This window comes from Aspergillus thermomutatus (genome assembly GCF_002237265.1).
Source record: "Aspergillus thermomutatus strain HMR AF 39 chromosome Unknown NODE_7, whole genome shotgun sequence".
In the NCBI taxonomy this organism is placed as follows: Eukaryota; Fungi; Ascomycota; class Eurotiomycetes; order Eurotiales; family Aspergillaceae; genus Aspergillus; species Aspergillus thermomutatus.
The window spans coordinates 234,519-255,906 of NW_020798055.1; the positions used below are offsets into that span (position 1 = coordinate 234,519).

Consider the following 21,388-nt stretch of genomic DNA (forward strand, 5'->3'; position numbering starts at 1 on the left):
CAGTTGGACCAACAGACAAAAGGTTTTCGGAACACTCCACTCCAGCGCGCAGTTGACAAAGAAGGTTATGTTAGCCGACAGAAAGGACGGCTTTGCCGGATCTTGATAACTGCTTGGCTCCATTGTGCGACTTGTACACGGAGTATCCGAGTACAGAGCAGAAGAATAATTAGGGCCAGGCATTCCATTTCCCAGGCTGTGGCCAGAAAGGCACCAGTGGGCCATATGATTGGCTGGAAATTATGAGAGATTCATGATCATCGGGATAACTGCTTCTTCTAGACTAGGTAATGTATGTCTAAGCTCACCATCGGTCTCCAGGAGCTAGATGAAAAAAGATTGGTTTTGAACGCTGCATTCTGATTGACGGAAAATATCCATCTGCTCAGCATAAATCCTGCCAATCATGCCGCCCGTTGAAGGATCCAGAGACTAGGTACATATCTATGGAAGCCACGTGGTTCGGTAGCTTCCGGTATGGACTGCTGCTGAAGTTTCGATGGAAAACGACAAGGACCAATGCGTCTTTGACTCTCTGCTTGAGCTGGAACTACACCGAGCCGCTACCAAAGTCTTCTGTTGGGACTGTTCCCATGATCTGGCCACAGTCTACGGAGTAGATCCCTCCAGTCTATGGAGTAATTGAAGGTTGATAGATACCGTGAGGAGAGTAGAACCTAATCCACAGTTCTTCGGCAGCTCTGAGAGTTTAGCATCCAATGGGCCATCGCTTATGTTTCCCCGAACTATGGCGGGCGAGGGTAGGCGTGATAGTTCCGAGGGTCGGTAAATTTCTGTTTCCTCGGGGCCGGGAGGCTTGCGCTACTGATCAATAAGTGGACAAGATAGCTGGTAGAAATGAGAGGGGTAAACTCTCCTCGCGCTCGGATATATAGGAGTAACATACCCTCCATTGTGCCCACGGTGTGTCTTTCCGCTTAAGCAAGCGGATTTGGTCAAGTCACCACTACCCTCTCAGGGACGGCATAGTCCTACCAAGACAAAGGGCCTGAGAATCGGCCCTGTTCAGTCGTGCCAACATGCGTTTCTGGCACGCCTGGGGCCTGACCGGCTTAGCCAGCTTAGCACTTGCCCAAAGTGTGACAGTTGGCTCGAGTTCAGCCACGACGATATCGTCCAGTACTAGTTCTGCTGCAGTCACTGCGGCCGCGTCTTTGACCTCATCAACTACTACCCCCTCATCTCTTAGTACGTCAATGCTCTCTCTTTGAGAAACAGCCGGACTGACTCCCCTCTTCCATCTAGCCTCGTCTTCGGTGGTTGTCGTTGCTACCGACAGCTCCGGACAGTTTACTGCAATCGGCGATGCCATCTCTTATGCTCAGAATCAAGGGATTCCTACTGTCACTGTAAAAGCGGGAACCTATACCCAAGCTGTCACTGTCTCTGCCACACCCTCCGTTACCATCGTTGGCGAGACTGCCCATGAAAACGACTATGCGCAAAATCAGGTCACAATCTCTGCCGCCAGCCCTCTCGTCATCTCCGTCAATGTCCTCGGTATCACATTCAAAAACATCAACTTTGTGAACACCGCGACGGGGAGCTACGGTGCGGCAACCATCCGAGGATCCAAGAATGCATTTTACCAATGCCAGTTTGTGTCTGCCGGAAGCTTGGGCATCACCGCCAATTTGGGACTGGGTATTATTGCCAACAGCTATATCGAGGCCTTGGACAAGGTAATCTACAGCTATCCCAGTCTGTACATCTACAACACCACAATTGTGCCTGTTAGCTCCAGCGCTCTCCTTGTTTACAACAAGGGCTACACATCTGGAACCACCCTGTACAACTCGACCGTCGTGTTTGATTCTTGCTCTGTCCAGCAAAAGTCTGGAACGAGCAACAAGAACGTCTACTTGGCGGCAGCGAACAATGCCGGGGGATCTGTCGTCGTCTTCCGGAACACATACCTCGCAAGTTTGATTGCTGCTAGTGGCGTGCATGTCGACACGGCCACTCAGAACACCCTCAATTTCTATGGTGAATACGGAACCACGGGAGCAGGGTCTTACTCGAGCAATCAGGCCTCGCGCTCGCAATATGTGTCTCTGATGAGTGCGTCCGACCTGACCCGCTTTTCGATAGACCGGGTATTCGCCGGTGTCTATCCGCAATTTGCCTCGTCGTCTACCGACTGGGTGAACTCGAATGTCCTGGCAGAGATTGCAAGCTCAGACGTGATTCAAACCTCGTCGACTGCCGTGGCCACATCGACTGCGATATTGACATCCTCCACCAGTGCTTCTGCGACGTCTACCGCAGCGACGCCGTCCTCAACCCTAGTTGTCTCCCAGGATCCCACTGCGGGTCAGTACGCCAATGTCAGTCAGGCCATTGCAGCTCTGCCTAATGATGGTCAGGCATACACAATCTACATCAAGGCAGGAACATACACAGAGCAGATTTCTATTACGCGCGCAGGCAAGGTCACTCTTCGTGGTGAAACCTCCTTTGAGAATGATTATACCCAAAACTTGGTTACTATTCAGTTTTCGTACGGTGTCTTGACCAGTGCTGGTCAGGATGAAAGCACTCCGGTTATCTATGCAAAGAAGACCGATGGTTCAGGTCTCGCGCTGTACAATATCAACTTCGTCAACACGTATCCTCAGACCAAGAACACCGCTGCTTTGGCTGCAGACTTTTACGGTTCAAACATGGCTGCGTACGGTTGTTCCTTCATCGGTTACCAAGATACCCTCTTGGCTAATAAAGGTACGCAAGTCTTCTCGAATTGCTACATCGAAGGATCGGTCGATTACATCTGGGGTTTCTCGACTGCCTATTTTCACCAGTGCTACATCGCGGCGAATACCGCAGGCGCGTGTATCGCCGCCCAGAGTCGATCCTCCTCCACTGCCGCTGGGGGTTACGTGTTTGACAGTTGTTATGTGACCTACACCAACACGTACGGCACCACTTTCGGTCAAACGTACCTTGGAAGACCTTACTCGCAGTACAGTATTGCCGTGTATATGAACTCCTACCTAGACAAGCACATCAACAGCGCCGGATGGAGCATTTGGTCTACCAGCGCACCCCAAACTGACTATGTCACTTTTGGAGAGTACAACAACTCGGGTCCTGGAGCCTGGTCGTCCAGCCGTGCGTCATTTGCGACCAACCTTTCTGCAGATGCTGCGAGCGCGTACACGCTCTCGTCCTGGATTGGGGATACAACCTGGTTGGACATGACAGCGTATAACTCTGTTCCTTCCTACAGCCTTACCGGATCATCTACGGGCACAAACACGAGCACTACCACTCCTACCACTACTGCTACTCCCTCCTCTACGGTGACTGCCTCGTGGGGACATCCAACCAGCGGCACCACTCCCCCAGTAGGCGCGGTCATTGTCTCTCAAGGTGGCTCTGTGAATGATTCCTATAGCAATTTGACGGCTGCATTGGCTGCTCTGCCCAACGATTCTTCCACCCAGATCATCTTCATGTATCCTGGCACCTACAATGAGCAGGTGCCGTCGATCAACCGAAATGGGCCTGTTCAGATCATTGGTTATCAGTCTGGAAATCCTGGCGAGTCCTACAGCACGAACCAGGTCACTATCACCTTTGCACGAGGCCTGTCTGTGTCTCCTCTGCCAACGGGTCACTCGGATGCTGAGACGGCAACCCTGTTCACCGCCAGCAACAAGATTGCGCTTTACAACATCAACATCATCAACAGCGATAATTTGGACGGATCGCAGTCGTCCTATGTGACTCTCGCCGCATCAATTTACGGCTCGCAAATTGGCTTCTATGGCTGTAGCTTTATCGGTTGGCAAGATACCCTCTTGACGGGTAGTACGGCTGGATATCAATACTACGAATCATGCTATATCGAGGGTGCAATCGATTTTATCTGGGGATACTCCAAGGCTTACTTCAAGGGATGCACCATCGGCGCCAAAAGAGCCAAATCCGCCATTACAGCGCAAAGTCGTGCGTCCTCTTCTGCTATCGGTGGATACATATTCGACGAGTGCACATTCCAGGCAGCCCCGGATGCCACGGTCGACCTCACCCAGACCGTATACCTCGGCCGTCCGTACTCCGCGTATGCGCTGGTGGTCGTCAAGAACTCGTACTTGAGCGATATTATCCAGCCCTCTGGATGGAAGGTCTGGAGTACCAGCGACCCCCGTACGGACCACATCACATTCGCCGAGTTCAACAATTCAGGGCCGGGCAATTGGGAGAATAACGCGGCCGCTCGACAGGCTTTTGGCAATTGTACTCTACTTACCTCTGACGCTTATACACTTGAAGCAGTGATGGGGTCAACTGACTGGATCGATCTGACATATTGGGACTCTGTTACTATACCAACTGGGACCTCAACCGCTACGGCTACGGCGACTGCTAGTGCTACTGCTACCCCGGCTGCGTATGATGGAACTGTTCCTCCTGCTGGAGCCTACATCGTGTCCAAGACGGCGATTGAAAATGTGACTACTTACGACACTATCCAGAGTGCGCTCAACGCCCTACCCACCTCCACTAAAGTGACCCCCACGGTATTCATCTACCCGGGTATCTACGAGGAGCAGCTCGTGCTTAACCGTTCCGGAACCACCATCTTCGTTGGCTACTCGACGTCGACCTTCGACTACAACAGCAACCAGGTCACTATCCAGTATAATGCTGGTGTCGATACCCAGGCCGACCAGTCAAATTCGGATAGTGCCACCGTTTATGCTACGGGTAACTACTTCCAGGCTATCAACATCAACTTTGTCAATAACTTTGGCACCACTAAGAACTATGCATCTCTCGGTTTCGCGGTCAAGTCAAGCAAGTATGCTGCTCTTTACGGTTGCCAGGTGAAGGGAAACCAGGATGCTCTCTTGATCAATGGATATTTCTTTGCCAGCAACAGCTACATCGAGGGGAACATCGATATGATATGGGGATCTGGAGCTGGTTACTTCCTCAAGTCAACCATTGCGCCCAATAAAGACGGCATCAATCTGACGGCTGATAAACGCTCTACAAACACCACCGCCGCTGGGTTCGTCTTCGACCAGTGTACCATCGTTCCCTCTACAGGCGCCGGGACAATGTCCGACATCTCGCTCGGCCGACCATGGAACTCTTTCGCTCGGGTGGCATATGTGGATTCATACCTTGACTCGTGTGTGACCGCTGCTGGATGGGAGCAGTGGTCCTCGAGTAGTCCAAACACCGATGGAGTGGTGTTCGGAGAGTACGGTAACTATGGGCCTGGGGCGTCCACTGCTCAGCGTGCGTCGTTTGCAACGCAGTTGGATGCTAGCGGCGTTTCTCAGTTCCAGTTGTCAAGTTTCTTCGCGATTACATCTTGGATTGATTTCACCCATGTCAGTGGAACTCCGTTCGTCCCCGGAATCGCAATCACTACAAGTATGGCTGTAACCTCAGCCACGCCGACTTCAAGCGTCGCCGTTACACCATCAACCGTGACAACTACAATGACCGTGACGGATCAGGAGACTGTGTACACTACTTTGACTTCCACCGATAAGACTTCCACCGCCAGGTTTACCGTCACGGAAGATGTGGGTACGATTCTGACTGCAGCCGAATCCTTCAAGACGACGACGCAGAAGACTACCATCACGAGCACGGTAATTGTCACTGAGCCAACGAAGACGAGCACGAAGAAGGTTGTCATTACCAGTGATGTCGGTCTCACCGTCACACCAGCTCAAAGCACGAAGACCAGCACGCTGAAGGGAACTACCACAGTCTTTGCAACAACTACCCATGCACCGTCTACTGTCACTGTCAAGAGCACATTGACCTCTTCCAGGACCACCACGGTGACAGCCAAAGCAGTAACGACAACTGCGACTGTGCTGAGCACAACAACCACTGTCTCGACCTCCACGCCAGGAACAGTCAAGGTGACTTCAACAGTCACCGTCACCAAGGGTACCGACGGCACTACCACTATCACGGCCAAGGCTACCACAAGCACGGTGAGTGTCACTTCTACGGTCTCCAAGGCCAAGACTGTCACCACGACGATCAGCTGTGTTCCAGCTGCAAAGGTGAAGCGGAATCTAATGCCTCGAGCTGTTGCCGCTGCGACTGTCACCGACTTCACCACTTTCACAACAATTGTCAAGACATCGACCGTCAAGCTTCCTGCATCTACTGATATTGTCACTGTGGTCACCACCAAGACGACCGGAAAGACGACGACTATCCCAGCGTCAACTAGCACCATTACCGTTCTGTCGACTGTGACTAAGGGCACGACCAGTACCATCCCAGCGGTAACAAGCTATGTCACTCAGACAAGCATGTCAACCGTCGGAAAGACTACCACCCTCCAGGCCTCTACCACCACGGTGACAGTTACCTCGCTCGCAACCAAGATATCCACTACCACCGTGGTTGGTGCAACACAGACCGTCACCAGCCTCAAGACAACAACAATCCACTCGACCGTCTCGCTTCTTCGGAGCACAGTCACCGTGACCAAGTCGACCGTCTCGACAATCAAATCGACGGTCACGCTCGCCACTCCTACAAGCACGACTGTGAAGACGACGACATATAGTCTCAAGCCTTCGGCCACGGTTACTTCTCGGGCCACGAGTACCAAGACGACAACGGTAAAGAAGACAGTCACGCAGACGGAGACAGTGACCAAAACGTCCAAGGGAGCTGGACCCTGTCCTACCAACTAATTCCTCATCTCGTCATTCCAATTATTACTTTGAACCCTTTCCTACCACCTAATTCCTCATCTCGTCATTCCAATTATTACTTTCATTGAACCGTTTCCTACACTCTTCATATTACAGTATCATCTGCATGTACATACTTGGTAATCATCTTAACTCATTTGAAACGCAACACAATTCACCATATACAAAAATACCAACACAAAAACTCAAGGCGGCAACTGACTCTTCGACTCCTCGGGAAACTTCCTAAACAAATCCGCCAGATGATCAATCGGCGCCGTCATCAGCCCCACAACAGTCTCAAACGGCGGCTTATCAGGCGCATCGGGATGGCTCCTTGTCGGAATAAGCTTCTTCGTCCGCATGAACGACTTCACCTGCTTCTCGGAGTCATCCTTCGCCAGCGTCTTCTCCAACGAAGGCAGGTCATCCTGTTCTTCCTCCTTGATGTGCTCCCCCAGATCAGACCAGAGCGCTTTGATCGTGGACTCGAACTCGGGGTCCGTGGGCGAGAGGCTCTGGAATTTATACAGGTGATCTTTGACCTACACCATATCAGCACCGCATGTTTGCAGAGGGGAAGAGGGAGGGGCATACAGTCTTATGCTCCGCGCGGTCCTTGTCGGCCAGCGCCTTCCCGTTGGGTAGGTTCTTCTCCATGAGCGGGTAGACGACCAGCTCCTCGCCGATGGAGTGGCGGGCTAGTTCCCATGTGAACTGGTTCTGCCAGCGGCGTTTCTCATCGACGTTTGTGGCGGAGAGGATCTTGTTGTATGCGTCTTCGAGTTCGCGGTGGTCGTCTTTGATGGCCTCGGAGAGGAGGGTCATGGTGGGCTGGGTGAGGGTGAAGGCGCGTTTGTGGGTGTGGGTGAGTTTGGTGGTGATGGGGGCGACTGTGGATGGTCTTAGGGTTCTGGAGGCGATGCAGCGAGGGAACATGGCGAGCGTTATGTAGTAGGTTGTGGTTTAGGGGATTGTGCAAGGAGGTACATTTATATACCCCGTCTCGGTTTGTGATGTATATCTTTGGGTCGATCATTCTCCACACTTGCCCCACAGTCCGGGGGATGCAGGATTCAGGGTCCAATCAAGCGGAAACAATTACCAAGGAAGAGGATGAACATGAATGTCACTTTCACGTCATGTTCTAGATCTTGTATTATGGTCGCTCTGGTTTCTTGAATTCCTCGTTACTTCAAGCGCAGCTGGGCAAGGGATGCTGAGTATGGCCTTCACAGTGACGTACTCAACATCCTCCATGTTCCAGGCAAAAGAGAAAGATTTCCTTGAAATCGGGAATGGAAATCAAGGAGGTGTGCGGCGGGCCTTTGCAATCCGTACGCAAGTATGAGCTATTGCCTAGAAAGAAAGATGCGTGATAGCTATCTAGGCCGCGGAGGACTATCAATGTCTTTGAAAGAGCCTTTCCCTGTTGTTAATACCTATCATCTGATTCGAGCATTCGCTTGCAGAATGGTCGGGACGGGTTGCCGAGAATATTATGACAGCCTAGTGATGCAAATATCAAGATAGAAGCAAGATATTCTCCAGCATTTACGATCGGGATCGAGATCGAGATCTCATATCGGCAGGATCGGGCAAACGCTGGCTGTGCAACGACTCAGATCATGCGATCAAGATGTTTTCAGAGTCGATATTTGGACATGAGAATTCAGTTTGCATTTCTAACTTAGACATTTGAGGCCAATTATCCTCAATTTAGTTGTCTCTGAAGACCCTGTGGTCGGTCTCTCCAAAGAGCAGCTGCTCACCCTTTTTCTGTGCTTCGGACGAACCTGTTTCAATAGACCAGATGAGGTGGAATAACATTGCATTGGATTCTTTGGTACGTATAGAGCCTAGACTGTGGACAATCTGATATATCGCCATTATAACAGACTCCATGTTTACGCGCCGCTTTGAGACCGGCGTATGCAGAAAGTCAAAGGTGCTATGGACTCCAAGCATGTGGTCCCATGGATATTTTTTCTGGTAAAGATGAGCAGCCCTCTCTGTCTCCTCGTGGGTGAGTCTGAGGTATTTGTAAACCAGATTCCATGATTATTCCCTGAACCCCTGAGCAGTCGCTCCCTCGGTCTCTCCTACCCTCACCACATACTTGATCGCACTCGCTTTACCATTCTTCAAATCCGTCAAGGCCTGCTGTAGTCCCCCAAGACCACCCGGTACAAGCTGATGCGGGTGAGGCTTAAACCACCCATCCAAAAGCCCCTTGGCGATGTATCTGAAATGGACGAATCCAAAGTCCTTCTGGTCGGCATGAACACAACCTACATTAGTCTTAGCCTTGTTGATACCTGCAGGAAGCGCATCGTCCTCCACTGGTAGCACAAAGGCAACCTTTCCTCCCTCCGATACCACCTTTCCGAGGTTAGTAATGCTACTGCCCTCGCTAACGCCATCAAAAGCATGCAAGAGCGTCTCGTCCGATCCAGATGCTCTCAGGGCATCTTTGATTTCAGAGACGACTGCATCATTGCCCTTGCGGTAGTCGACGATGGTGTCACCCTTGGACCGGTCGATGAGGGTCTCCACGAATGGGATGCCACGTCCGGCGACGGTGATGATGGGGTGAATGTCACTTTTGACAGCCATCTGGATGGCAAAGGCACCGACCGCTGTAGCACCGCCGTAGATAACCAGTGGGATACGGGAGGTTGCTGGATGCCATGGTTCAGGGAGGCCGAGGTGGTGGTACAACGCGAGGGCGGATGTCATGGCTGCAAGGGGTAACGTAGCAGCTTCTACTCATCGATCAGCGCTGATGGGCTTACTTTTAATAAGGCACGGCTATGCGGACCTTCGAAGCTTGTCGACCTGGGAATGTGGAAAGTAGTATGCTGCCAGCTAATGGCATACTCGGCGTAACTGCCATGCGGCACAAGCATCTGATGGAACGCAGCGACGCGGTCACCAGGCTTGAACTCGGTGACATTGTCGCCGACAGCAGCGACAATACCAGCAATATCATCGCCTTGGTTGTCAGTTCGGTTCAGCCATTCGGGGATCTTCCTGAACCGATGTTAGAGACATTCTGCCAACATTCTGAATTGTAGAGGTACCAATCCTTGGGATTTGTTCCGCTCACAACAACTTTAATTAGGACCTGATCCGGCCCAGGCGTTGGAATGGGACTGTCGACAATTTCGACGGAAGGTCCCTTGCTAACTAATGCTTCTTTCATGATGGTGAGACGATCGAACTGACTGCTGGCTGCTTTGGCTGAAAGCAAAGCGGAGAGTGGGGGCCTTGATGCCTTATACCCGGCCGATGCTTTCATACGTCATCGCTGATTACAAATCCGATATTGGTACCTCAATAAGTCCCCGAATAAGAGAGGTTATGGGTTTAAAATATTATACCACTATATTATGGACATATAATCCCTGGACAAAGGAGTACATTGTCGGGACACCTTTTCAGTCTAGGTGTTGGATACTCTCCAGGCCCGAACCTATTATGCGTCCAGCGTGGGGTTCGGGCCGGACTGGGACGGCCGGATCGCCAGTATAGCCATCATTACACTGTTACACACATTGAGGTGTGCTAGAACTCCAATCCCTAGCATAACAAAATCGAACAAAAAGCTTCATCCATGCCCAACCAATGATGTCCTGTAAGGAAGCTAGCCGGATACTAGTCCGACAATAAGGCCAGAAGACGACCAATACCGCGAGATACTAGCACAATGGATAAGACTCCTTACATGCCCCAGCCAATATCGGCAAAACAATTTGGCAAGCCTTAACAGTACATTCAGGAATCCAGAAGTTGCTAAGGCTCGTGTGACTCGGCTGTGGCTCTATTTAGAGAGCTAGAGAAATGGCGTGGAATGGCTCGCATGTTTTAGTGCCAGTAGATTAATGTCCCACCAAAGCCTGATGCTCAGGCCCGTACCTGTTTCCATGCGGCTTTGCAGCGTCGATGATTCTGCGCATTTCCTGCTTTTCCTCCTCCGTCAAATCAATCTCCCTAGACGCCCAGTTCTCCTCGAGCCGGCTAGCCTTGGTCGTACCGGGAATCGCAATGAACCCCTGCGCCGCAACCCAGGCCAGCGCAATCTGACTAGTCGTACAGTTCTTCCGAGCGGCAAGCTTCTTGATCTCCTCCACGATTGCCCGGTTCTTGTAGAAGTTATCGCCTTGGAATTTGGGGCCTAGATAATCAAGTGTTAGCAAATGTTTAAATTGTGCATTAGCTCCAGGCGAGGATAACGTACTCCTCCTGCGAAAATCATCCGGGGCAAAGTCATCAGGAGACTTGTATTGGAAGTCGTCGACGAGCCAGCCATGTCCTAGGGGACTGTACGCGACATAAGCTACGCCTAGTTCTCTGCATGTTTCAATGAGACCATCAGTCTCATGGAGGACCTCGAATGCAGAATACTCCGCTTGCACGGCATCGATCTTGGCAACTGGTCATCTGTTAGACAGATACGACGAGAAAGGAACGAGAAATCTCACTTGAATGGGCCTTGCGCAGCGTCGCAGCCGAACACTCAGAGAGACCAATGTACTTGGTCTTGCCAGCCTTACGGATCTCATCGAGGGCAGGGATCGATTCCTCGAGTGGTGTTTCTGACCTCATTAGCATTTAGCAGAGTTTACATGGATTGGGACGTACTAGGATCGATCCGGTGCAAGTAGTAGAGGTCAGGGGCGAAGCCAAGTCGCTCGATGGTACCATCGATATACTCCTTGATGTGAGCAGCCGAGTTGGTGACGGAGCGATCGCCAAAAACGTTGAAACCGCACTTCGACGCAACTAACGTGGTCGGTTAACTTATGCCAGACTAGGCAGATAGCAAGAGTGACTGACTGAAGACCTTGTCGCGGACATTATGTTTCCTGATGAAATCCCCGAGAAGCTTTTCGTTCACACCAGCTTGGTAGACGACCTTTGCTCGACATGTCAGACTTTGTATCCTGGCAGTCAGAGGGCTGACAACTCACAGCAGTATCCCAGAAGGTACATCCTAGTTCAATTGCCTTCAAAAGTACAGGCTCCGCTTCCTCCAAGCTGAGATTGCTGCCCAGGCCGAAGCTTAAGCCCATGGCACCGAAGCCAGGTGAGGGCACTTGGATATTGCCGAAGGGGAGTGTTTTGACCATTGTTGCTTCTGAAAGAAATGGATATACTTGATCTGCTTGCTTTCTCTTGATGTCGGTTGCAGCTGATACTCAAATATATACCCTTCTGAGGAGAGCTCATCACAGCGGTGTGCAAAGATCAGCGCGTTGGTGGAACATGTTGTGATATCATACAATGGATACCACGACCAACCATCTAATTGATCTTCGGGGAAAAGCTAGAGTGATGACAGCCATCTGATACTAATTGCTGACATGTTTGAGCTTATCCTCTTAAAACCGATACGGCCGTAACTCCGTCGTTGCTTACTGCGGGCATGTGGGCCCAGGGCCACCAGTGACCTCGAGATGAATAGAAGTATACCTCAAGAGTGACTCAAAATTCACAACCTTGAAAGTTGAAACGGTGGATTTGTTGCTAATCATTGTCAAGCTGCTTGATCACCTATGCGATTCACAGTGGATAGATGGTTCTGCTTGCTCCCTTATCCTTCCATGTTCTGTACACATAACTCCCCCCCACACACTCCATACATATTGATCCGCCATCATATTCAGCAGTTCAAGGCTGATATGGATCCCAATTTTTCTTCTCATCCTCTTTAAATTCATGACAAGCCTAAAGCAACTGAGCGAAATATGATGAAGCCACTGTACGCATAACCTGGCTGCCTCGATCACCCGGCACCCCTCTGCCGTGCTCTGGTCTTGGGCCTACCTTACGTCTAGGATAAATGATGCATTCATGGTGTCGTGAGCAAAATTCCCTACAGGATTTCTTTTTGTAGCTTACATGCAAGGCCACAGACCCTAAGTCACTCCATTCAGGCAGAATGACGGCCTAGTGTTAATCCTAATCATCCACTCTTTTGCGTTACATGGCTAACCATGTCTACAGACAAACCGTGACCCCATGAAGCCCAGTCAGATGCAGCCAGAGCGGTCAGCCAGGAGACTGCGCGTTGATACTTCCTACTACCTGAGAGCAGAGGGGGTAGTACCTATGAGTAAATATCGAGGATTCTGCAGGGATGCCAGGGACAGACATGGTTTAAGTAGTCAGACGTCAGAACTCGGCCCGCTACGCTCTAAGGGTGCTGTATTGCTCAACCCTCACTAGCAGCAGTATTGAATCAGTTCTGGATCATTCTAAAATCATCTGTTTGATAATGAACATTGCTACTTATCCTTTACTCCTCAGCCGCCCACCTTTCCAGTATTGTCGGTCACGAACGGATGAAACTCTAGAGAGTTGCACGGGGGCAACTCTCTCAAGAGTTCGACACCATAATAGTTATCCGCAAATACTACCCGAACATGGGGCAATCATCGATGACCACTGGCCAAATCCAGCGCTAGGTTCTTTTCCACCTTGTAAGGATGACGATCTCGGGCTGAATTACCCCGTTACCGACCAGTAGCTCTCGGATGTCCACACTCTCCACATATCCATGCGGAGAATTATGGGGTTGGGTTTTGCTATCGGACACCCTCGTCTGAATGCTCCCTACCATGCTCGTTCGATGGCAGTGCCCTCGCAGGGTCTAGAGCAAAACTCGCGTTATGATGCTGTATCTACAATCACCGCCGACTCTTCAGGCACATGATCAACGCGTTCGCGTCTACAAAAGCTACTTGTCCCGTGAATTTAATCCAGCCGTCCACAGTATAGCCCGTCCACTTTCCGAGGGTTTCAACTCAAAAAGTGGACGACAGATGAGTGGTTGATGGCTGGTGGGCCTTTGGGTGTTATAAATCGTCAGGACGCGAAGAGACGTACCAAGGGTTGATTAATGATTGTGGAGCGGCATGCAGAACGGAACCACCCTGACTATGTTCATCCTTCCATTGGTGCCCACAAGTTAGTTCTCCATGTTTTCGGCATCTACGGGGTAGCACAAGGAACTAGGCACCTTACAACTACGCCTGTCTTCTTCTGTGGAGTGGACTGGCGGCCCTGTTTCAGTTCAACGAAGACATGAGCCTACATAAGGGGTCGATTCCTTTGGAACATGTTGTCAGGAATTATCCTCGCGGCACCAAATCCGGTCAGCCTGTCCATAGCCCGGCACAGTCAATATGTTATTTTTTGGTTGTTTGAACGTCCTGTCCGCCGGCAGCCTACTGCTGGCGTCGCTTGCCAGGGCGGATAGGTATGCTCGAGCGTCAAGATTCTCAGGTAATCACATATTCTAAGGAACTTTATAGTGGCTCTGTTGTGTTTCCGATCAAGTACAAGACAATTGCAGGTTTCAAACGTTACAGTAGCAATGGAAAGGAAAGATCCTTCACGCTGAACCAGGCGAACCCACTAGTGACACTCGACTACGGCACCGAAGTTGGAGGTTTCCCTACCTTCACTGTTGAATCTCTCTCGACCACTGTTCAATTGCAGGCCAAATACAGAGAGCCTCGAGCAGGTCTCGATGCGCCGTTTGGTGACGGACCCTGGACATTCGCAAATGGTCTCTCAAACACCTTCCGCGTCGAAACCTTCAATGTGACATCCACCGGAACGGTTTCCTCGTTCTTTATCCAAGGTGGTCTCCGATGGCAAAATCTACAACTATTGACAGATGGCACCGTCAAGATCTGCCGACTTGGTATTCGATCGGGCAACGATCGCACCCCCGTCGACGCTCTTCCGGGCTACTTTGAGTCCTCCAACAAACTGTACAACGAGATCTGGGCTCTTGGGCCCCGGACCGTTCAGCAAGCATGCATTGCGGCGAATGGCGCTCCGTCAACCTGGGAAGTTACGGAAGATGGTGTGTATCTGCGTGGACAGCAACCAGCGCAGTCAGTGGTGGGATCACCGTTCAACAATTACACGATGACGTTCCAGTCCAAGATTGTCCGTGGTGGTACGGGATGGAAGGTCGCTTCGGGGGTGATGGGCTTCGGACCGTACTTTGTGCTTACCGGCGAGTATCCCACTGGATCGACCTTTGTCAATACCAACACCACTCTTGTTCCGGCGAATACCCTAGCGGTTGGTTACGGATGGAACTTGCTCAATCAGACCTCACTCACCAGTGGCAAGGTCAACTACTACCCTCTGCCGTTTGATGTCAAGGAGGGTCAGTGGTATGAGATCTCGACTCGTATCAACGCCACCGGCTACGGCGTCACAGTTAATGAGACCGAGATCTTCGTGCCGTTAGATGAACTGCAGATTGCCACTTCATTCATTGGGTCTTCGGGTAGTCTGACGGGAGGAACCTGGGGCTTTGGACCATATCAGGACCAGATAGCCCTGGTCAAAGATGTCACAGTTCACGCGCAGAATAGCTCTTTGCTTTACCATAATCCAATGACATCCGCTTCAGTGCTGAAGGAATACGGCGTCATGGCCAACACTCATTCGATCTGTCTTGACGGCGCCAAACGCGACCGCCTCGTCTGGTCGGGCGATTTCGCACATACATACCGCGTCGTCCAAGCCAGCACATATCGCTCGGACTTTGTCGCTGGGACTTTGGAGTACCTGATCGATCGGCAGGCATCCTCCTCCATCTATGACGGGTACTTCAGCATGTCCCCTGCTATGGGCCAGTCTGCGGACTACACCGATGTCTACAATTCCTTTGGTCTCATCGACTATCAGATCTTATTTTTGCACGCGTTCGCTGGGTATTACCAGAACTCTGGCGATCAGGCATTTCTCCAGAAACACTGGGCAAAAATCAAGAAGGGGGTGGAGGTCACAGTGTCTTTGATTGACAACCAGTCCGGATTGGCTGTCTCTCCTTTCTTTGGAACGTTCTTCACCGGATCGAGCAACGGCACTGCCGTCTCCGGCCTCCTTTCTCACACTCTGCGTCAAATGGCGAATCTCGCCACTGCCATGGAGGAGACGGATCTGGCAATCAGCTGGACCTCCCACGCAGATTCGATCAAGGCTGCAATCACCAAGCACCTGTGGAACTCAAAGACTGGCACCTTTACAGTCGACCTATCTAACCTAGACTAACAATCCATCGCTGGCAGCGCCTGGGCCATCCTCTCCGGCGCCGCAAACACAACCCAAACCGAATCCACCATCGCAGCGCTCTCCTCCCTCCGCCTCGGAATCGGCTACAAGAGCTCCACCTCCATCACCTCCTCCCCATCCGCCAATCTCTCCCCCTTCCTATCAGGCTTCCTCCTCGAAGCCCTCCTACAAGCAAGCCGCAACAGCGCAACCGCAAGCAACGCCCGCAAAACAGCCATCAGCGTCCTCCTCGACCACCTCTGGGCAGCGATGGTCACGCAGGACGAGTACTACACCGGGACGACCTGGGAATACCTCTACCCGGACGGCCGCCCCGGTCTCGACCTCTACACCTCCCACGCGCACCCCTGGGCCGCGGCGCCGACGTATGTCCTGACGGAGTACGTCCTCGGTGTCCAGGCTGTCTCTGCGGGTTTCGCGCGGTGGGCTTTCCGGCCCGCTGTGCTGGATGTGGCTGTCTCGTGGGCGCGCGGGCGGGTTCCCACTCCGCATGGCCTGATCCAGGCGAGCTGGAGGGTGGCTGGTGAGGGGATGCGTATGGAGATCAAGGTTTGTGGGCCGAAGGGGACGACTGGTGTGGTCGGTTTGCCTTTTGCTGTGCAGTCTTGTATGGTTAATGGGAAGAAGCAGGCGCCGGGGGCCGGTGGCTTGGAGGTTGCAGTTACTGGGGGGGGATGTGCTGAGATCCGGTGCACCCGGAAGTAGACCGGGGGATCATTCTATCAATGTTAGTCGGTCATCCTTTGAATGGTCCGGGACATATTCAGTTAAATGCCTTCTGATACATTGTAGACATTCTTCAGCTCTCATTTATATATCTTCTGTCCAAATAGCGTCGTGTTTCAATTTATCACTTTCTGATAGTTTCATGGGTTCATCCAGACAATGCTTCAGCTTCCAACGCTCCGAAATGAGGAAGTATATAGATTGACCTACTTAATCAGATTATCATGAGATTTTCTCAACGAGAGGGATACTCGATCGATGACCATGAAAACAACAAAGGAAAATACAGATCAAGACATCTGCCGAGACTGATCCAGTACTCTAGTCTTTGATGGCCAAGCTGTTCTTTATTGCTGAGATGTGGGGACGGTCCGTGTCCGGCCCGGCTCATCAGCCAATTTGGCCAAGCCAACAGTTATGCCCGGCTCACGGGCCGTGAAGTATGTGTTGATCACGGTTCCGTCCTTGACGGACATATAAACATCAAGATATCTCCCCAATTGATGAATTGAACTCAGATTAAAGGTTATTCCATTGAAATAATTCTCGAATAAAGCGGAACATGAACAAGAACGATCGCTTCATCATCGTCGGCGCTGGTGCCTTTGGCCTCTCCACGGCCCTAAGGCTCGCCGAGGACGGATACACATCCGTCACTGTCGTCGATAGATGCATGCCTCCCGTTCCGGACGGGAGCAGCAACGATATCTCGCGCGTCATTCGATTCGACTACGGCGACCCAGTCTACGCCCAGATCGCCAAAGAGGCGTACGACCTGTGGAAGACACCCGAGTACTCGGAGGCGTTTCACCAGACACCTTGTCTATGGGTGTCGCAGGAAGGGACCCCAGAGCAGCCGGTGCAGCCCCGTGCGGCAGAGTACAGCCGCAAGACGCGGAAGGTGTTGACGGAAATGGGGCAGGAGTGGCATACTGTTTCCAGTGTCGAGGAGGCGAAGGAACGGTTCCCTGCGTTGAGTGGGAAGCTGGCAACGCCTGGCTTTGACGGGTTCTACAATACTAATGCTGGATGGGCGGATGCGGGACTTGCCGTCCAGAGACTTGCGAGTCGTTGCATCGCGGCTGGAGTCAGCTTCATTACCGGCCCGAATGGCCATGTCGTCGAGTTTGAGTATGGACGGGGTGGAATGGTTGATGCCGTTCGGACTATCAATGGTAACCGTATCATTGGCGACAGATTTATCGTTGCCACTGGCGCCTGGACGGCGAGTCTCATTCCCTCGTGGAACTCGATGGTGGCTGCTGGACAGATTGTTGGATGGCTCCGCCTGACAGCCGAGGAGATGATTCGGTTAAAGGACCTCCCCATCTACTTCAACTTTTCAACGGGCTTCTTCTGTTTCCCCGTCCATGAAGCCACAGGGTACCTGAAAGTCGCGGTTCACGGGTTCGGGTATACATCGCCACATCCTAAAGCTGTATCTGCACCCCCAAGCTCCGCTGTTTCAGCACGAGCCAACTTCATCCCCGCTGACGGAATGCAACGACTTTTGGCCGGACTGAGAGATATCTTACCCGAATTTGCGGAACGAGGATTCGAAAAGGTGGGCCTGTGTTGGTACAATGACACGCCAACCGGGGACTTTATTTTCGATTACCATCCGGAGCACAAGAACCTGTTTATTGCAACAGGCGGCAGCGGACAGTAAGTGAAGGGCACCGAATATGCTATCCGTCAGAGCTGACAGAATCATAGTGCTTTCAAATTCCTCCCTGTCCTGGGGAAGTACATTGTTGGTAGTATCGAGCGGAAGCTGCCGCGCGAACTGCTGGAGAAATGGAAATTCCCCATACAGTTCCGTGAACGGTTCCAAGGGGATGCTTTTCAAGGGGATGGCAGCCGTGGAGGCCCCGAGAGACGAGAGATGACACTTCAGGAGCGGGAGGCATATACTGCTGCAATGACGACTGCATCAATGAGAAGAAGTAAGATCTAGAAAGTCAGGAAGGACATGCATCTGACCTTCCATGCTCGTACATAACGCGTGATGTTGATTAGCCTAATGTGATATGATGCTTTTCTTCGTTAGAGGTGAGCCCAGCATATCATGGCCCTTTCTTGCGCAGGATATGGTGTGGTCCAACGATAGTGTAATCATTCCGCAGCCTGTCAAGCGCACACGCCTGAAGAGGAATACCCACACTCCTATTGTAGAGCCAGGCAGCAATTGTCCGTTCGTGCGGTGAATCGCTCAACAGTCCACAAGCAGGCAAGTCAGGATTACAACTGCTCCGGCAAGTAGCCTCCAAAGAGCATCCAGTCCGCAGCATCGGGCATTGTCAATCCCAGCTCCTCAGTATTTGAAATCGGCCACTCCGGCGGAAGAATGTGGTCAAGAGAGTCTGCAGGCCCTCCAGACTCTTGAGATCTTGGTGTTTGCTGATCGTCCATCGCCTCGCCTACTACAACATGGCCCGACGTAAAAGAATCATCCAGAGGTGGCAGAACAGACACTCCTCCCATATGCTGGTTGGGCGAAGAACGAGAAGCCTCAAATAAAGATGTCTTAGCAAAACTGCAGGATGAACTAAAGTCAAGAATATCCCACATTAGAGCCTCATCCTCAGCAGACATTCGAGGTAAATCAGTCGAGGCTGGCATGCAAGGAAGAATGCCGGAGAACTCTTCCTGATTACCATACAGTGAACCATAGTTTTTACGTCGTTCAGCAATTTTGTTTAACCGATCGGCCTATCGAGACTATTAGCACTGTCACGATTGCCAATTAGGGTTAACGCACCAAGACGCCCATATTCCCCCAGTACGCAGATAAACCAGCTACGAACGCCACAAGTGTTTTGTAGTCGTTCTTGGCCAGGCGGGAAACTTGCTGCTTTTTACTCTGAGTATGCTCCAACTGAATCGTGGCCGCAATCGCGCAGAGGTACCCAATAAATGGGTCATAGAGCTTCAAGTCCACCTCGGCCATTTCCCGTACAAACCGGGCAATCCATCTGGAATGGATGACGGAGCTCTCGTATGATTTTTGCAGAAAGGTCGATGGTATGTTTTCCCCGTACTGGCGAAGCTTGCTCATTATGACGAATGGATGGTGCAGCAATGCCTGTATCGAATGGAAGAGAAACTGAACGCATAGCCAGGTGGACAAGTAAGTGCGCGAGCCCGGCTCGTCGCGCGCTCGTCGGCGAAAATCAACATTCATGTAGCGGTGCGTATCTGCAAAATGCATTTGGAATTGCATCCAGTCTGACTCTAGATCTGCCAGTGTCGAGCCGGACTGCCATGGGGGTAATGCATCCTCATTAGAAGGCTCGAAGACGTATTCTGTCAGCTTGCCCCAGATCGAGGAAAGCCGGATAAGACAGGCCAGAATTCCGTTATCTACCTTCTTCCCTAGTTTCCCAGGCCCTTCGTACAGTCTACCGCAAGGCGTTGAGCCTTCATGGTCCGAACCAGTCGCAGCAGGAGAAGGAAAGGGTAGTGTGAAATGCTTGTCGTTCAGGCAGATTGAATAGCTGCGGGAGGCATTGTAATTACGGTCAAGCATGAAAAATGCCCATGTAACACGCTTCCAGTCTTCTTGGTCAGCTCTATTTTGAAGCGATGTGTAGCCATCGTTTCTGTTCAGTCCCGCTGACTGTAGCGCTCGAAGTGCAAGAGCGACACTATTGTAACCTCGATCTGACCGACCATCGGAGAGATCTAGTTGAGCCATCAGAAATGTGCCCTGCAGAAAAGGAAGACACAAGTTGCCTGTCTTGTACCGATTGGCCAGAATGTTCCAGGCCTTATCAGTACAATCTGCTGTGTTAGGCACATATGTCCGCCAGTCCACAGAGGATTTGCTTGCGAGACGAGAGGTAAGGGCGACAAGAGGAAATATGATCTCTGAAGGGAATCTTTCAGCATCCTTTATGAGCTTATCTCTCGAGAAGACACAATATGGCTGGTCGTGAAAGTGATCCAGATAAATCTGCACTTGAGATCTGATGTATTCCGGCTGAAATGAGACACTTAACTTTGTCATTTGCACAATTCATCGCACTGAGAATGGGAATTGACAAATACGTACCATGAGACTCTTTCTCCTCCATTGGGACTGCCCATCCTTTCAGGCGCACTGTTCACAGCACTGCTTGTCGGCAACCTCTCTCTAGTCAGAACAATATCAGCATGACTAAAGCCAAGGATGAGATGCGTTTGAACTTGGGGAGAACGTACTGGAGAAGGGTCGTTATCCCATCCAGTCTCTCTTCGATACGGCGGAACTTCTGTGTGTTTGAAACATTTCCTGGTAGCACGTCATCTAGGGCGCGCTGTTGATCGAGTCCCGAGGGAGCTTCCGATGCAGCGTGATTGACTGCCCGCCGCGCGGTGTATGTACAGCGCTGACCGAGTCTCCGACACAGTGAGCAGCTCGGCTTCTCGCCTGGACAACGAGCTTTCTTTCGACTTGATGCAAACAGTGAATGTCAGTTGCCAGCTTGATTGAATCAATGGAATCACGTGGGTAGGATTCAAACGGGCGAAAAGCGCCACTAGGTAGGTGTACACACCGACAGGGTCCGCATGCTTGACGGGTACGCTGCACTGATACTTTATGGATAGCACGATTGTCGTCCGAAGCATTCATTACGAAAGGGTGTTCCAATGGAGAGTCGGACTGTCGTCGATGGAGGATGGTCTTTGTGGGAGTGACCATGAAGCAAAATCACGTGGGCCACTATTATGTAAGTTCATTTGAGAGAATCGGGAAGCGCCAAGTGTCCAATTAGGATGGCTCAGGGGCCAACTATATATAGGCTGACTAAGTCGGGACGCTAAACCTAAACGGGATGGAATCCTGACACCCCCCCTCGGACCGACTA

General features: G+C 51.4%; 7 protein-coding genes across 7 annotated transcripts; 3 read left to right on the plus strand and 4 right to left on the minus strand.

The window, feature by feature from the left end:
• Window positions 1-1,040: 1,040 nt before the first annotated feature.
• CDV56_109596 (putative pectin methylesterase) lies at window positions 1,041-6,707 on the plus strand (the record flags this gene model as incomplete). The annotated part of the gene is made up of 2 exons (XM_026763215.1): window positions 1,041-1,209; window positions 1,267-6,707. The coding sequence occupies 2 exons, from the start codon at window positions 1,041-1,043 to the stop codon at window positions 6,705-6,707; spliced, it is 5,610 nt and encodes a 1,869-aa protein (XP_026618543.1).
• A 206-nt stretch (window positions 6,708-6,913) lies between these two features.
• On the minus strand, window positions 6,914-7,646 carry CDV56_109606 (uncharacterized protein; the record flags this gene model as incomplete). The annotated part of the gene is made up of 2 exons (XM_026763225.1): window positions 6,914-7,252; window positions 7,305-7,646. 2 exons carry the CDS (start codon window positions 7,644-7,646, stop codon window positions 6,914-6,916), a joined length of 681 nt encoding a protein of 226 aa, XP_026618544.1.
• A 1,122-nt stretch (window positions 7,647-8,768) lies between these two features.
• Window positions 8,769-9,912, minus strand: CDV56_109613 (zinc-binding alcohol dehydrogenase family protein; the record flags this gene model as incomplete). The annotated part of the gene is made up of 3 exons (XM_026763232.1): window positions 8,769-9,472; window positions 9,529-9,740; window positions 9,791-9,912. 3 exons carry the CDS (start codon window positions 9,910-9,912, stop codon window positions 8,769-8,771), a joined length of 1,038 nt encoding a protein of 345 aa, XP_026618545.1.
• A 676-nt stretch (window positions 9,913-10,588) lies between these two features.
• Window positions 10,589-11,839, minus strand: CDV56_109617 (putative aldo-keto reductase (YakC); the record flags this gene model as incomplete). The annotated part of the gene is made up of 6 exons (XM_026763236.1): window positions 10,589-10,884; window positions 10,948-11,142; window positions 11,192-11,305; window positions 11,352-11,492; window positions 11,547-11,625; window positions 11,681-11,839. 6 exons carry the CDS (start codon window positions 11,837-11,839, stop codon window positions 10,589-10,591), a joined length of 984 nt encoding a protein of 327 aa, XP_026618546.1.
• A 2,058-nt stretch (window positions 11,840-13,897) lies between these two features.
• CDV56_109624 (uncharacterized protein) lies at window positions 13,898-16,517 on the plus strand (the record flags this gene model as incomplete). The annotated part of the gene is made up of 3 exons (XM_026763243.1): window positions 13,898-13,971; window positions 14,027-15,739; window positions 15,809-16,517. The coding sequence occupies 3 exons, from the start codon at window positions 13,898-13,900 to the stop codon at window positions 16,515-16,517; spliced, it is 2,496 nt and encodes an 831-aa protein (XP_026618547.1).
• Window positions 16,518-17,100: 583 nt separating this feature from the next.
• CDV56_109632 (NAD(P)/FAD-dependent oxidoreductase) lies at window positions 17,101-18,495 on the plus strand (the record flags this gene model as incomplete). Its single annotated transcript, XM_026763251.1, has 2 exons — window positions 17,101-18,203; window positions 18,255-18,495. The coding sequence occupies 2 exons, from the start codon at window positions 17,101-17,103 to the stop codon at window positions 18,493-18,495; spliced, it is 1,344 nt and encodes a 447-aa protein (XP_026618548.1).
• A 284-nt stretch (window positions 18,496-18,779) lies between these two features.
• CDV56_109635 (fungal specific transcription factor domain-containing protein) lies at window positions 18,780-21,149 on the minus strand (the record flags this gene model as incomplete). Its single annotated transcript, XM_026763254.1, has 5 exons — window positions 18,780-19,250; window positions 19,300-20,533; window positions 20,593-20,673; window positions 20,742-20,918; window positions 20,974-21,149. 5 exons carry the CDS (start codon window positions 21,147-21,149, stop codon window positions 18,780-18,782), a joined length of 2,139 nt encoding a protein of 712 aa, XP_026618549.1.
• Window positions 21,150-21,388: the final 239 nt, after the last annotated feature.